The following is a 17,413-nucleotide window of genomic DNA, read 5'->3' on the forward strand; positions in this document are numbered from 1 at the left end:
CAGCTTTCAGAGCTGGAGCCTGATATCATAGAGTTCAATTTCACTCCTTCCTGTGTAAAAAGTGAATGTGATCAGGAGGACCCACTTCAGTCCTTGACTCTTGCCCAAACCCAGACTGTGGAGAACAGAGAGAGTGACTCTAAACCAGTGGATCTCACACCTTTTGGAACTGTGACCCACCTAAGGGGTTTTGAAATTCCCTCTGACCCTCCAGACAATCAAAACAATGCCTAGAGCCACAGCTAAGGCCGTATAAGGAGTAACACATTTGGACTTGACAGCTGCCCAGCATTGGATTCAAACACACCAATGGGGGAACCCTGCACTTGCCCCTCTTGTGACAAACAAAAAGGAAATCTGTCCATGCACATGAGGATTCACACAGGAGGGAACATATTTAAATGTGGTGAATGTGAGAAAAGCTTCAAACTCAAGGAGCAACTAACCAGACATACTGCATATGCATTCACAGAGGACAGAAAACATTCAGCTGTAATTTTTGGTTTTAAAAGCTTCAATCAGAACGGGGACTTAAGGAGTTACATACTGACTCGCACATGAGAGAAACCATTTAGCTGTGGTGACTGCGCTAAAAACTTCATTTGCAAGGAGCTCCTAATTGCACATATAAAGACTGACACAGGATAAGTTTCAGTCTCAAGCAGAATCTTACTATGCATAAACTGGTAAATAGATCTATGATGGATTTACTGTCGTAAAACGTTGTATGTAAATAAAGTTTGATTTCAATGACGAGGTAATGATAAAGCAGCATAGAGTATTGTAGGAAATTCAATGGTCTGCTGTACAAAGTCTGTAGAATTTTTCCCTTCATTAGGAACAGGAATTTCTGGTTGTTGGATTTGGAATGTATTTAAGGTGATGACATAATGGTCAGGATGTAGTAATTTATACATTATATTAAATACAATTCCAGAAAAGGACTCCTTTCATTTGTCAAAGAGTATTTCTCATCAATTCTGACCTAATGCTGCTCATTCATGATTATTGATTTGATATTGTATAGAGTAATGATATACTGTCGACTCCTGCATAAGAATTTATGATAACCTCTGTCTACATGTAGTTATTGTTTCCCCTTCCTACTGGCCTGTAGGCTGCCTTGCACAGTAGTAAACTCCCATCCAGCTGGGGGCGCTATTGTGTGTTTCTGGGCTCGTCACCAACTTGAACAAAGGACTTTATCCAATTCCTTGACTAGAACATGGAAGTTGGATTAGACACGAGTTTGTTTTGATTTTGCATTCCGTGTGTGGAGTTAACAAATACATACTAACTGAACTAAATAGGCTACCAAACTCCAATTCGACTGAAAATGTCTAAACTACAGTTGTTGCGTGTGTTTTTAAATGATCGTTTAATGGCGGCTGTTGTGGAGATTTTCGGGGCAGTTGAGAAAACGGTAGTGGAGTACCAGGAGGAGAATGATCGGCTACGGAGACTGCTGCGGATCACACCGGAGACACAACTATGTGGAATAGGTTAGTATGTAGATATACTGATCTAGCTAACTATAGCTATGTTTTATCAGTTGTGGAAAAAGTAGCCAATTGTCATACTTGAGTAAAAGTAAAGATACCTTAATAGAAAATGACTCAAGTAAAAGTCACCCAGTAAAATACTACTTGAGTTAAAGTCTAAAAGTATTTGGTTTTAAATACACTTGTCTTAAGTATCACAAGGAAATGTAATTGCTAAAATATACTTAAGTATCAAAAGTTTACGGATAGCCCGGGCCACACTCCCAAACATAATTTACAAACAAAGCATGTGTGTTTTGTGAGTCCGCCAGATCAGATGTTGTTGGGATGACCAGGGATTTTATCTTCATGAGCTTTGGACCATTTTCCTGTTCTGCTAAACATTCAAAATGTGACGAGTCATTTTGGGTGTCGGGGAAAATGTTTGCAGTAGAAATAACATTATTTTATTTAGGGATGTAAAAAAGTAAAAGTTGTCAAAAATATAAATACTTACCCCAAAAAATTACTAAAGTAGTATTTTACAGTACTTTATTTCAGTACTTTATGATTTTTTTAATGATTTTATTTCATACCGATTATTGGAGGACCAAAAACCGCTGATACCGATTAATTGGACAATTATTTATTTTTAAATGTATTTATTTATTTGTAATAATGACAATTAAAACAAAAAATAAGTGTTCATTCAGTAAACTTAACATAATACATCAAAATCAATTTAGCCTCAAATAAATAATGAAACATGTTCAATTTGGTTTAAATAATGAAAAAAAACAAAGTGTTGGAGAAGAAAGAACAAGTGCAATATGTGCCATGTAAAAAAGCTAACGATTAAGTTCCTTGCTCAGAACATGAGAACATATGAAAGCTGGTGGTTCCTTTTAACATGAGTCTTCAATATTCCCAGGTAAGGAGTTTTACGTTGAGGTTATTATAGGAATTATAAGACTATTTCTCTTTATAGCACTTGCATTTCATATACATTTGACTATTGGATGTTCCTATAGGCACTTTAGTATTGCCAGTGTAACAGTATAGTTTCCGTCCCTCTCCTCGCCCCTACCTGGGCTCGAACCAGGAACACATCGATAAGACACCCTCAAAGCATCGTTACCCATCACTCCACAAAAGCCACGGCCCTTGCAGTGCAAGGGGAACAACTACTCCAAATCTCAGAGTGAGTGACGTTAACTAACTAGCCATTTCACAACGGTTACATCAGCCTAATCTTGGGAGTTGATAGGCTTGAAGTCATAAACAGCGCAATGCTTGAAGCATTGCGAAGAGCTGCTGGCAAACGCACGAAAGCTAAGTTAACTGAGGTCCACAGACCATGCAATCGCAACCACACTGCACACTGCCCTAACCCATCTGGACAAGAGGAATACCTATGTGAGACTGCTGTTCATCGACTACAGCTCAGCATTTAACACCATAGTACCCTCCAAACTCGTCATCAAGCTCAAGACCCTGGGTTCCGACCCGCCCTGTGCAACTGGGTACTGGACTTCCTGACGGGCCGCCCCCAGGTGGTGAGGGTAGGTAACAACATCTCCACCCTGCTGATCCTCAACGCTGGGGCCCCACAACTCAATCATCAAGTTTGCGGACGACACTACAGTGGTAGGCTTGATTACCAACAACGAAGAGACGGCCTACAGGTGAGGGCCCTCGGAGTGTGGTGTCAGGAAAATAACCTCACACTCAACGTCAACAAAACAAAGGAGATGATTGTGGACTTCAGGAAACAGCAGAGGGAACACCCTCCTATCCACATCGATGGGACAGTAGTGGAGAGGGTAGTAAGTTTTAAGTTCCTCGGCGTACACATCACGGACAAACTGAATTGGTCCACCCACACAGACAGCGTTGTGAAGAAGGCGCAGCAGCACCTCTTCAACCTCAGGAGGCTGAAGAAATTCGGCTTGTCACCAAAAGCACTCACAAACTTTTACAGAAGCACAATCGAGAGCATCCTGTCGGGCTGTATCACCACCTGGTACAGCAACTGCTCCGCCCACAAGCATAAGGCTCTCCAGAGGGTAGTGAGGTCTGCACAACGCATCACCGGGGGCAAACTACCTGCCCTCCAGGACACCTACACCACCCGATGTCACAGGAAGGCCATAAAGATCATCAAGGACAACAACCACCCAAGCCACTGCCTGTTCACCCCGCTATCATCCAGAAGGCAAGGTCAGTACAGGTGCATCAAAGCAGGGACCGAGAGACAGCTTCTATCTCAAGGCCATCAGACTCTATCTTTTTTTTTTTTTTTTTTACCTTTATTTAACCAGGCAAGTCAGTTAAGAACAAATTCTTATTTTCAATGACGACCTGGGAACAGTGGGTTAACTGTCTGTTCAGGGGCAGAACGACAGATGTGTACCTTGTCAGCTCGGGGGTTTGAACTCGCAACCTTCCGGTTACTAGTCCAACGCTCTAACTACTAGACTACCCTGCCACCCTCATCTCAAGGCCATCAGACTGTTACACAGCCACCACTAACATTGAGTGACTGCTGCCAACATAATGACTCAACTCCAGCCACTTTAATATTAGAAATTGATGGAAATTGATGTCAAAATGTATTACTAGCCACTTTAAACAATGCCACTTAATATAATGTTTACATACCCTACATTACTCATCTCATATGTATATGTATATACTGTACTCTATATCATCGACTGCATCTTGCCATCTTTATGTAATACATGTATCACTAGTCACTTTAAACTATGCCACTTTGTTTATATACCCTATATTACTCATCTCATATGTATATACTGTACTCGATACCATCTACTGCATCTTGCTTATGCCGTTCAGTACCATCACTCATTCAAATATCTTTATGTGCATATTCTTTATCCCTTTACACTTGTGTGTATAAGGTAGTAGTTGTGGAATTGTTACTTTAGATTACTCGTTGGTTATTACTGCATTGTCGGAATTAGAAGCACAAGCATTTCGCTACACTCGCATTAACATCTGCTAACCATGTGTATGTGACAAATACAATTTGATTTGATGTGAATTAATGCTTACAAGCCTGCGGCTGCCTACCATAGCTCAGTCAGACTACTCTATCAAATATCAAACCATAGACTTAATTATAACATAATAACAAACAGAAATACGTGCCTTTGGTCATTGATATGGTCGAATCCGGAAACTATCATTTCGAAAACAAAACGTTTATTCTTTCAGTGAAATACGGAACCGTTCCGTATAATATCTAACTGGTGGCATCCCTAAGTCTAAATATTGCTGTTACATTGTACAACCTTCAATGTTATGTCATAATTATGTACAATTCTGGCAAATTAATTACGGTCTTTGTTAGGAATAAATGGTCTTCACACAGTTTTCAACGAGCCAGGCGGCCCAAACTGCTGCATATACCCTGACTGCTGCATATACCCTGACTGCTGCGTATACCCTGACTGCTGCGTATACCCTGACTGCTGCATAGACCCTGACTGCTCCGTAGACCCTGACTGCTGCGTAGACCCTGACTGCTACATAGACCCTGACTGCTGCATAGACCCTGACTGCTGCGTATACCCTGACTGCTGCGTATACCCTGACTGCTGCGTATACCCTGACTGCTGCATAGACCCTGACTGCTGCATAGACCCTGACTGCTGCATAGACCCTGACTGCTGCGTATACCCTGACTGCTCCGTAGACCCTGACTGCTGCATAGACCCTGACTGCTGCATAGACCCTGACTGCTGCATATACCCTGACTGCTGCATATACCCTGACTGCTGCATAGACCCTGACTGCTGCATAGACCCTGACTGCTGCATAGACCCTGACTGCTACATAGACCCTGACTGCTCCATAGACCCTGACTGCTACATAGACCCTGACTGCTACATAGACCCTGACTGCTCCATAGACCCTGACTGCTGCATAGACCCTGACTGCTGCATAGACCCTGACTGCTGCATAGACCCTGACTGCTGCATAGACCCTGACTGCTACATAGACCCTGACTGCTGCATAGACCCTGACTGCTGCATAGACCCTGACTGCTGCATAGACCCTGACTGCTGCATAGACCCTGACTGCTGCATAGACCCTGACTGCTGCATAGACCCTGACTGCTGCATAGACCCTGACTGCTGCATAGACCCTGACTGCTGCATAGACCCTGACTGCTGCATAGACCCTGACTGCTGCATAGACCCTGACTGCTGCGTAGACCCTGACTGCTGCGTAGACCCTGACTGACTCGTATACCCTGACTGCTGCATAGACCCTGACTGCTGCATAGACCCTGACTGCTGCATAGACCCTGACTGCTGCGTAGACCCTGACTGCTGCGTAGACCCTGACTGCTGCGTAGACCCTGACTGCTGCATAGACCCTGACTGCTGCATAGACCCTGACTGCTGCGTAGACCCTGACTGCTGCGTAGACCCTGACTGCTGCGTAGACCCTGACTGCTGCGTAGACCCTGACTGCTGCGTAGACCCTGACTGCTGCATAGACCCTGACTGACTCCATAGACCCTGACTGCTGCATAGACCCTGACTGCTGCATAGACCCTGACTGCTGCATAGACCCTGACTGCTGCATAGACCCTGACTGCTGCATAGACCCTGACTCCATATACCCTGACTGCTGCATAGACCCTGACTGCTGCATAGACCCTGACTGCTACATAGACCCTGACTGCTGCATAGACCCTGACTGCTGCGTAGACCCTGACTGCTGCGTAGACCCTGACTGCTGCGTAGACCCTGACTGCTGCGTAGACCCTGACTGCTGCGTAGACCCTGACTGCTGCATAGACCCTGACTGCTGCGTAGACCCTGACTGCTGCGTAGACCCTGACTGCTGCGTAGACCCTGACTGCTGCGTAGACCCTGACTGCTGCATAGACCCTGACTGACTCCATAGACCCTGACTGCTGCATATACCCTGACTGCTGCATAGACCCTGACTGCTGCATAGACCCTGACTGCTGCATAGACCCTGACTGCTGCATAGACCCTGACTCCATATACCCTGACTGCTGCATAGACCCTGACTGCTGCATAGACCCTGACTGCTACATAGACCCTGACTGCTGCATAGACCCTGACTGCTGCATAGACCCTGACTGCTACATAGACCCTGACTGACTCCATATACCCTGACTGCTGCATATACCCTGACTGCTGCGTAGACCCTGACTGACTCCATATACCCTGACTGCTGCATATACCCTGACTGCTGCGTAGACCCTGACTGACTCCATATACCCTGACTGCTGCATAGACCCTGACTGCTACATAGACCCTGACTGCTACATAGACCCTGACTGCTACATAGACCCTGACTGCTACATAGACCCTGACTGCTGCATAGACCCTGACTGCTACATAGACCCTGACTGCTGCATAGACCCTGACTGCTGCATAGACCCTGACTGACTCCATAGACCCTGACTGCTGCATAGACCCTGACTGCTGCATAGACCCTGACTGCTGCGTAGACCCTGACTGCTGCGTAGACCCTGACTGCTGCGTAGACCCTGACTGCTGCGTAGACCCTGACTGCTGCATAGACCCTGACTGCTGCATAGACCCTGACTGCTGCGTAGACCCTGACTGCTGCGTAGACCCTGACTGCTGCGTAGACCCTGACTGCTGCGTAGACCCTGACTGCTGCGTAGACCCTGACTGCTGCATAGACCCTGACTGACTCCATAGACCCTGACTGCTGCATATACCCTGACTGCTGCATAGACCCTGACTGCTGCATAGACCCTGACTGCTGCATAGACCCTGACTGCTGCGTAGACCCTGACTGCTGCATAGACCCTGACTGCTGCATAGACCCTGACTGCTGCGTAGACCCTGACTGCTGCGTAGACCCTGACTGCTGCGTAGACCCTGACTGCTGCGTAGACCCTGACTGCTGCGTAGACCCTGACTGCTGCATAGACCCTGACTGACTCCATAGACCCTGACTGCTGCATATACCCTGACTGCTGCATAGACCCTGACTGCTGCATAGACCCTGACTGCTGCATAGACCCTGACTGCTGCATAGACCCTGACTCCATATACCCTGACTGCTGCATAGACCCTGACTGCTGCATAGACCCTGACTGCTGCATAGACCCTGACTGCTACATAGACCCTGACTGCTGCATAGACCCTGACTGCTGCATAGACCCTGACTGCTGCATAGACCCTGACTGCTGCATAGACCCTGACTGCTGCATAGACCCTGACTGCTGCATAGACCCTGACTGCTGCATAGACCCTGACTGCTGCATAGACCCTGACTGCTGCATAGACCCTGACTGCTGCATAGACCCTGACTGCTGCATAGACCCTGACTGCTGCATAGACCCTGACTCCATATACCCTGACTGCTGCATAGACCCTGACTGCTGCATAGACCCTGACTGCTGCATAGACCCTGACTGCTACATAGACCCTGACTGCTGCATAGACCCTGACTGCTGCATAGACCCTGACTGCTGCATAGACCCTGACTGCTGCATAGACCCTGACTGCTGCATAGACCCTGACTGCTGCATAGACCCTGACTGCTGCATAGACCCTGACTGCTGCATAGACCCTGACTGCTGCATAGACCCTGACTGCTGCATAGACCCTGACTGCTGCATAGACCCTGACTGCTGCATAGACCCTGACTGCTGCATAGACCCTGACTGCTGCATAGACCCTGACTGCTGCATAGACCCTGACTGCTGCATAGACCCTGACTGCTGCATAGACCCTGACTGCTGCATAGACCCTGACTGCTACATAGACCCTGACTGCTGCATAGACCCTGACTGCTGCATAGACCCTGACTGCTGCATAGACCCTGACTGCTGCATAGACCCTGACTGACTCCATAGACCCTGACTGACTCCATAGACCCTGACTGACTCCATAGACCCTGACTGACTCCATAGACCCTGACTGCTGCGTAGACCCTGACTGCTGCGTAGACCCTGACTGCTGCGTAGACCCTGACTGCTGCATAGACCCTGACTGACTCCATAGACCCTGACTGACTCCATAGACCCTGACTGACTCCATAGACCCTGACTGCTGCGTAGACCCTGACTGCTGCATAGACCCTGACTGCTGCGTAGACCCTGACTGCTGCATAGACCCTGACTGACTCCATAGACCCTGACTGACTCCATAGACCCTGACTGCTGCGTAGACCCTGACTGCTGCATAGACCCTGACTGCTGCATAGACCCTGACTGCTCCATAGACCCTGACTGCTGCATAGACCCTGACTGCTGCATAGACCCTGACTGCTGCATAGACCCTGACTGCTCCATAGACCCTGACTGCTGCATAGACCCTGACTGCTGCATAGACCCTGACTGCTGCATAGACCCTGACTGCTGCATAGACCCTGACTGCTGCATAGACCCTGACTGCTGCATAGACCCTGACTGCTGCATAGACCCTGACTGCTGCATAGACCCTGACTGCTGCGTAGACCCTGACTGCTGCATAGACCCTGACTGACTCCATAGACCCTGACTGACTCCATAGACCCTGACTGCTGCGTAGACCCTGACTGCTGCATAGACCCTGACTGCTGCGTAGACCCTGACTGCTGCATAGACCCTGACTGACTCCATAGACCCTGACTGACTCCATAGACCCTGACTGCTGCGTAGACCCTGACTGCTGCATAGACCCTGACTGCTGCATAGACCCTGACTGCTGCATAGACCCTGACTGCTGCATAGACCCTGACTGCTACATAGACCCTGACTGCTGCATAGACCCTGACTGCTACATAGACCCTGACTGACTCCATATACCCTGACTGCTGCATATACCCTGACTGCTGCGTATACCCTGACTGCTGCGTATACCCTGACTGCTGCATATACCCTGACTGCTGCATAGACCCTGACTGCTGCATATACCCTGACTGCTGCGTAGACCCTGACTGACTCCATGTACCCTGACTGCTGCGTAGACCCTGACTGCTACATATACCCTGACTGCTACATAGACCCTGACTGCTGCATAGACCCTGACTGCTACATAGACCCTGACTGCTACATATACCCTGACTGCTGCATAGACCCTGACTACTGCATAGACCCTGACTGCTACGTAGACCCTGACTGCTGCATAGACCCTGACTGCTGCATAGACCCTGACTGCTACATAGACCCTGACTGCTGCATAGACCCTGACTGCTGCATAGACCCTGACTGCTGCGTAGACCCTGACTGCTGCATAGACCCTGACTGCTGCGTAGACCCTGACTGCTGCGTAGACCCTGACTGCTGCATAGACCCTGACTGCTGCGTAGACCCTGACTGCTGCATAGACCCTGACTGCTGCATAGACCCTGACTGCTGCATAGACCCTGACTGCTGCATAGACCCTGACTGCTACATATACCCTGACTGCTACATAGACCCTGACTGCTGCATAGACCCTGACTGCTACATAGACCCTGACTGCTACATATACCCTGACTGCTGCATAGACCCTGACTACTGCATAGACCCTGACTGCTACGTAGACCCTGACTGCTGCATAGACCCTGACTGCTGCATAGACCCTGACTGCTACATAGACCCTGACTGCTGCATAGACCCTGACTGCTGCATAGACCCTGACTGCTGCGTAGACCCTGACTGCTGCATAGACCCTGACTGCTGCGTAGACCCTGACTGCTGCGTAGACCCTGACTGCTGCATAGACCCTGACTGCTGCGTAGACCCTGACTGCTGCATAGACCCTGACTGCTGCATAGACCCTGACTGCTGCGTAGACCCTGACTGCTGCGTAGACCCTGACTGCTGCATAGACCCTGACTGCTGCATAGACCCTGACTGCTGCATAGACCCTGACTGCTGCGTAGACCCTGACTGCTGCATAGACCCTGACTGCTGCGTAGACCCTGACTGCTGCATAGACCCTGACTGCTGCATAGACCCTGACTGCTGCATAGACCCTGACTGCTGCATAGACCCTGACTGCTGTTATACCCAAACTGCTGTTATACCCAAACTGCTGTTATACCCAAACTGCTGTTATACCCAAACTGCTGTTATACCCTGACTCCTTGCACGGAACACATGAGAAGTGACAATTTCCCTAGTTATAAGAAATTCATGTTTGCAGGCAATATTAACTAAATATGCAGGTTTAAAAATATATACTTTTGTATTGATTTTAAAGAAAGGCTTTGATGTTTATGGTTAGGTACACATTGGTGCAACGACAGTGTTTTTTTCCGCAAATGTTCGCTTGTTAAATCATCACCCGTTTGTCGAAGTAGGCTGTGATTCAATGATAAATTAACAGGCACCGCATCGATTATATGCAATGCAGGACACAATAGATAAACTAGTAATATCATCAACCATGTGTAGTTAACTAGTGATTTATGTTAAGATTGATTGTTTTTTTATAAGATAAGTTTAATGCTAGCTAGCAACTTACCCTGGCTTCTTGCTGCCGTCGCGTAACAGGTAATTAGCCTGCCATGCAGGCTCCTTGTGGAGTGCAATGTAAGGCAGGTGGTTAGAGCGTTGGACTCGTAACCGGAAGGTTGCAAAAACGAATCCTCGAGCTGACAAGGTAAAAATCTGTTGTTCTGCCTCTGAACAAGGCAGTTAACCCACCGCTCCAAGGCCGTCCTTGAAAATTAGAATGTGTTTTTAACTGACCTGCCAAGTCAAATAAAGGTGTAATTTTTTTAAAATAACAATACTTTTTTAATTCTGCACATCGGTGTCCAAAAACACCGATTACCGATTGTCATGAAAACTTGACATCGTCCCTAATTAATCAGCCATTCCGATTAATCGGTCGACCTCTACTTTACACCACTGTATTTTATTGATAAACTGTTAACTAACTGATCATCATTTCATTGATTAAGTTGTTTTTAATCTTTAGGAGAAAAACATTTGTCATGAAAACCAAGAAGTGATTTGAATTTAATTCAAAAAAGGATTATAAAAAAATAAGTAGCTTATTCTCTTCAATTTTATTGAGAAATTTAAAAATAGATTCTAGTTTTCAAATATTGATTTAGAATTATAGTTCACGTAGTCCTGATTTAACTGGCTTAAAGGTTCAAATTGACTCTAAAGTTTGTATGGGCAGAGATACTGAGAATGGTGCAATTTGGGGCATTGCTGCATGTGGGCGTTATATTTTGGTAAATTTAAAATGTTGAAGCTAAGACAGGCGGGGCCGCTCCTGTACAGTAGGAGGCGATGATGCAAAATAACGTTGTATGCAGATAAACCCCACAGAAGAAGAGGTGGGGCTGACACTGGTAGCTAGCTCGGAGGATGGGGGGTTCATGTAGAAACCAACGGGATGCTGGGCTGGGGGGGCTGGGGGGCGTTCATGTAGAAACCAACGGGATGCTGGGCTGGGGGGGGGCGTTCATGTAGAAACCAACGGGATGCTGGGCTGGGGGGGGGTGTTAATGGAGAAACCAACGGGATGCTGGGTGGGGGGCGTTCATGGAGAAACCAACGGGATGCTGGGTGGGGGGGGGGTGCGTTCATGAAGAAACCAACGGGATGCTCGAGGGGGGGGGGGCTGCAATCACACACTATTGGAAATACTGGATATAATGAGATGTCTCTGCCCAAACAATTGGATTCGCTGTCCACAGAGCGGAATGGTCAGGCTGTCTATTCCTCTCTTTGGATTGGTGGAGACATCTCATTCTTTGAATACGTCTTTGAATATTAGAAACATCAACCGCCTCTATTCAATGGAGAGTGAGATGCTGTGATTTGCATAATGATCACAGTATTCTAGATAACAGAACCGACTATAATAGCATAGAATAACATTACTTAAAGACTAAAACAACACCGCATTCAATCGTGCATCACAATTCTTCCAGGTTTTACCGGTGAAACATCCCATCATTCTGCATAGCAACCTTTTGATCTCAGTCAATTTCATGGGGATATGCGTTTTGGATCTTCCTGAGTTATGCAGTATTGTTTTTAAGTATCCTACAGTGTTGTGTTGAATGATGGAGGGAATATATTTTTAGGGCAGATTGTGTTTTCAATGCTGTGTAGCATAGCCTACCTTTTTTTATTTTGCCTGGTGGTGCGCACTATTTGGCCTCAAGACATTTTTTTATTTTAATAAATTGGGTTTTGTTATGTACAATGCTTTTATCTTGTTGACACTGATTTACCTTTATTAAACGAGCACCAGAAAAGTCTGTTCTCTGCATGTAGTAGAGTAGACACATAGTGAATGGCAAAGAAACTTCGGGAAGCTCCAGATCTTTTAGTGAAGGGGACTAAATTTCGGGAAAAGATCCTGCAGCCACTCAGTGATAATTAATGATCTGCTTAACGTGGAAAGATTTTGGGTGGAGTAAACCCTCTCGCTTCGCTTCTTCCTCTTTGGTATAGGTAACCTCTGCTCCTTCTCTCCTTCCCTCCAGACTCCCTGCAGCTCTCTGTCTCTGAAGAGGAGGTTCCCCCTGAGCAGCAGCACTGTGAGCAGGAGTGGAGCCCCAGTCTGGAGCAGGAGGACCAAGAGCCCATACAGATTAAAGAGGAACAGGAGGAACTGAGGAGCAGTCAGAAGGAAGAGCAGCTTCAAGGGGTGGAGCCTGATATCATAGATTTAGATTTTACTCCTCCCTGTGTGAAAAGTGAATGTGATCTGGAGGACCCACTTTGGTCCTCGACTCTTCCTCAAACCCAGACTGAGGAAAACAGAGAGAGTGACTCTAAACCGGTGGATCTCAAACCTTTTGGCACTGTGACCCACATTAAGGGTCTTGACATTCACTGTGACCCTCCAGATAATCAAAACAATGCCTCCAGCCACAGCTCAGCCGTAATCAGCAACCCAGTAGGACTTGACAGCAGCTCACCATTGGGTCCCAGCCCACTATTGGATCCCAGTCCACCATTGGATCCCAGTCCACTATTGGATCTCAACTCACCATTGGAGGAACACTGTTCCAAACCCAGCATCACATCTAGAAGAACTCACCACTGCCATGACTGTGGTAAAACATTTGCTCTGAAAGCTGACCTGCAGAGGCATATGACTCTCACCAAGAAGAGACTCAGTGAATGCCGCTTCTGCAAGAAACGCTACAACTCCACCTGTAAACTGAAGGCCCATGTCCGACTCTGTCACAGTGGTAAACCCTGCACCTGCCCTGTTTGTGGCAAGACCTTCAAATACAAAGGAGTTCTGCCCAAGCACATGAGGATTCACCAAGGAGAGAAATCTTTAAGCCGTGGTGACTGTGAGAAAAGCTTCAGTCACAAGGGTGCCCTAAACGTATATAAACTGACTCACACTGGGGAGAAACCATTTAGCTGTGGTGACTGTGAGAAAAGCTTCAATCTCAAGAATAACCTAACCAGGCATAAACTGATTCACACAGGAGAGAAACCATTTAGCTGTGGTGACTGTGGGAAAAGCTTCAATCTCAAGAATAACCTAACCAGGCATAACCTGATTCACACAAGAGAGAAACCATTTAGCTGTGGTGTCTGTGGAAAAAGCTTTAGTCAGAAAGGGGACCTAGGGAGGCACAAACTGACTCACACAGATGATAAACCATTTAGCTGTGGTGACTGTGGGAAAAACTTCAGACAGAAAGGGGACCTAAGGAGACACATACTGACTCACACAGGAGAGAAACCATTTAGCTGTGGTGACTGTGGGAAAAGCTTCAATCAGAAGGGGGACCTAAGTAGGCATAGACAGACTCACACAGGAGAGAAACAACATGGGTGTTCAGTCTGTGGTAAAAGATTTATTCGTAAGGCTCATCTGCTGAAGCATGTGAATAACGTCCACAAAGAAAGAAAACGGGATGAAAACATGAACAATGAAAATTACGATTAAAATCTAGTTAGGACAAAGAGGATCTGCGGGTTAGCAGATGGGAATTTAAAAGGCAGGATGTGGACACTTAGAAAAACAAAGCATCTCTGGATTATTGACGCTGTGGTTTTTCATATAAATGAATGTGTGATGGATTTACTTTTTGTGAAACGTTTTATACGAATAAAGTTTAATTTGAACGATGAGGTTCTAAGAGTAGCATCCCAGTATTATGGGATATCACAGATCTGAGGGATGTACTACAAAGCTGGAGTTCGCCAGCTAACATGCCTAAATATTCTATCATTTCAAAATATCTATATTTATTTAGACAGATCTTGAAATGGGCATGGTCTAATTGATTCAAAAAAAAAAAAAACACATTTAGATTTGTTTCTAAAATGAATCAGAATTTCTGTGAACCATGAACCAGTTATTTCTGGTTGCTTATCAAAGATCAATAGCTAAATCCTTGATTCTGCTTTGTAGTAGACCCCTCTGCTATTACATGTTAGTCATTTAGCAGACGCTCTTATGCAGAACGACTTACAGGAGCAATTAGGGTTAAGTGCCTTGCTCAAAGGGCATTTCAACAGATTTTTCACCTTGTTGGCTCTGGGATTTGAACCAGCGACCTTTCGGTTACTGGTCCAACCCCCTTAACAGCTAGGCTACCTGGCGATCCTGTCTAAAGTCTGTTGATGTTTTCATTCAAAAAATATATATATTTTATCTGTTTGTTTTGGAATGTCTCTCAGGGTGGAGGGAATTATCTGACTGGTGTTATTACATTTACATTTAAGTCATTTGGCAGACGCTCTTATCCAGAGCGACTTACAAATTGGTGAATTCACCTTATGACATCCAGTGGAACAGCCACTTTACAATAGTGCATCTAAATCATTTAAGGGGGGGGGTGAGAAGGATTACTTTATCCTATCCTAGGTATTCCGTATTGATACATTTTTTTTAAAATGTATGTCTGAAAAAATCTTCATCCATTTGTCCTGGTGTATTTATAATAAATGTTGACCTAATGCATCTAAATTAATGGTATTGATTTGATCTTGTATTGAATAATGATGTACAGTTGACTCCTGATGAAGAATTTATTATCCCAGATCATCCTGTATTTATGATAACCATTGTTCAGGGTTGGGTAGTAACGGATTACATGTAACAGGGAATAGTTCATCCAAATTACAAAAATAGAGTAACTAATCAACCCGGATTACTTAAATTAAAAAAAGTGTAATCGGTTTTACAGTTACATTCTTAAAAACAGCCGATTTATATTTTTGGATGACTTGTCTTCATCTAATATCAATAGGCAGTGGTGACTCAGTGTGCCTTTTTAAAGGAAATTCTGTTGCTTTGTGCCGGAACGCTACCTGTTCCAGAATGTCCCTACCCAACTCATCTGCCATGACCTTCAACAGTCCAATCAACAGATCGGGCCGGCAAGGTTCTCCCTTACTGCTTTTGTCTCCCATTGTGAAACTCCACTATAAAACACACTCACACTCAGACACACGAAATAACATTGTTTAATTAGGAACGTCTTAATTTCTTATATTTCAAAATATATATTTTCTTTTATAAAGAGAAAAAGGGGAAACAAATAACAAATATATTCTTAATTATTATATGTCATTTACCCACATGGTAGTTTCTCCTATGTACATTTCCGTGTAGGGTTTACATTTATAGCTTAATAATAATAATAATTGATTAATTTGTTTTCTTTCACAATGTTTTTTTTTTACCTGCAGGGATGTTATAGTTTCCATCTCAGGATTGTGCCCTGGGATCACATAACTCGTAACCGTATCATATCATCCAATGTCCGCTTCTCTGCTTCAACAGAGAAACACAACCCCTGTCTCCGACCAGGATACTTCTGCTTTAACAAAAAGATCCCGGTCGGAGATCACCCTGCTCCAACAGGGTGTTTACCCTAGAATTTCTCCTTTCATTTAAGATATCCCTGTTTCAACTGAGTTCCTAATTAAAGATTCTACTAATAACTGCTCCAGGACAGTTTATAACTAGGGGAATCTTTTGCTCCAACGAAAAAGATCTAATGTACACAACCTGTTCCCAGAACAGGATTTTTGATGATGTTTATAAGAAAATCAGTCTCACCCTTAATTTATCTTGTCTGTTCGGAATGGCGTATCCACTCACTGACATTCCCTGCCAGTTCCGAGGTGAGTCCCCTTCTGCTCCTTTTTAGTCCGAGTGTGGGGCTCCCTGCCACATCTAACACAGTCCATGCGCGCAGTTAACCTCGGTCTCCCCGGGGACAATCAGCAAGCGGAGTTAACCCCCCCCCGCTGTCACCAAATTGTCAGAGAAATTCTATAGGAAGAGGCGGCAGATTTTTTTTCAAACAACATAAGATTTGCACGAATGAAGCAACCAACCATCACTAAGAATAGTCAGAGAGTTGAAAGCTCTCTGAACAGAGCTGTCTCTCTCATTTTTATAGAAAGTACATCATTTGAACTTTGTGACAGATGTGCAGAAACATGCCCCAAGGGAACAGAGTTGTAAAAAGTATTTTAGCTCATCTGTGCAGATCAAGATAGTTGAGATCGCCACAACTCTCTTCCTCCCTGAACTTCCCATAAAGCTAAATTCCTGCCGATCGTAAATACAGGAGGTCACATACTGAGGTCGCATGCAAGCGGCTCATAAATCTGTACGCTCAGATTTATGACTAAGGCACACAAGACAAGTTTGTATCAGTAAAAATATTAACATATAACAATAGACAATTCTCTTAAGGAAAAACAGATTAAACAGTTTGTGTGTCATGAATATTAAATTTCCACCACGGGATGTTTTCAGCGGCAGGGACTGGGAGACTAGTTAGGATCGAGGGAAAGATGAACGGAGACTAGTACAGAGAGATCCTTGATGAAAACCTGCACCAGACAGCTCAGGACCTCAGACTGGGGCGAAGGTTCACCTTCCAACAGGACAACGACCCTAAGCACACAGCCAAGACAATGCAGGAGTAGCTTCGGGACAAGTCTCTGAATGTCCTTG

The 17,413-nt window shown here is 45.5% G+C and overlaps 1 protein-coding gene across 1 annotated transcript; it reads left to right on the top strand.

Annotated features, from left to right (window-relative positions):
- The first annotated feature begins 1,232 nt into the window (after positions 1-1,232).
- On the top strand, positions 1,233-15,400 carry LOC135510278 (gastrula zinc finger protein XlCGF57.1-like). The gene is made up of 2 exons (XM_064931086.1): positions 1,233-1,502; positions 12,951-15,400. Exons 1-2 carry the CDS (start codon positions 1,337-1,339, stop codon positions 14,378-14,380), a joined length of 1,596 nt encoding a protein of 531 aa, XP_064787158.1. The 5' UTR covers positions 1,233-1,336; the 3' UTR covers positions 14,381-15,400.
- The last annotated feature ends 2,013 nt before the right edge of the window (positions 15,401-17,413 follow it).

The sequence above is a fragment of the Oncorhynchus masou genome, chromosome 23 (assembly GCF_036934945.1).
Source record: "Oncorhynchus masou masou isolate Uvic2021 chromosome 23, UVic_Omas_1.1, whole genome shotgun sequence".
Classification (NCBI taxonomy): Eukaryota; Metazoa; Chordata; class Actinopteri; order Salmoniformes; family Salmonidae; genus Oncorhynchus; species Oncorhynchus masou.

Excerpts from the sequence above, each read along its gene's own strand:
- LOC135510278 (XM_064931086.1), top strand. The coding sequence starts at position 1,337 with ATGTCTAAACTACAGTTGTTGCGTGTGTTTTTAAATGATCGTTTAATG. Across the intron at positions 1,503-12,950 it reads GACACAACTATGTGGAATAG|ACTCCCTGCAGCTCTCTGTC; the intron begins GTTAGTATGTAG and ends CCTTCCCTCCAG.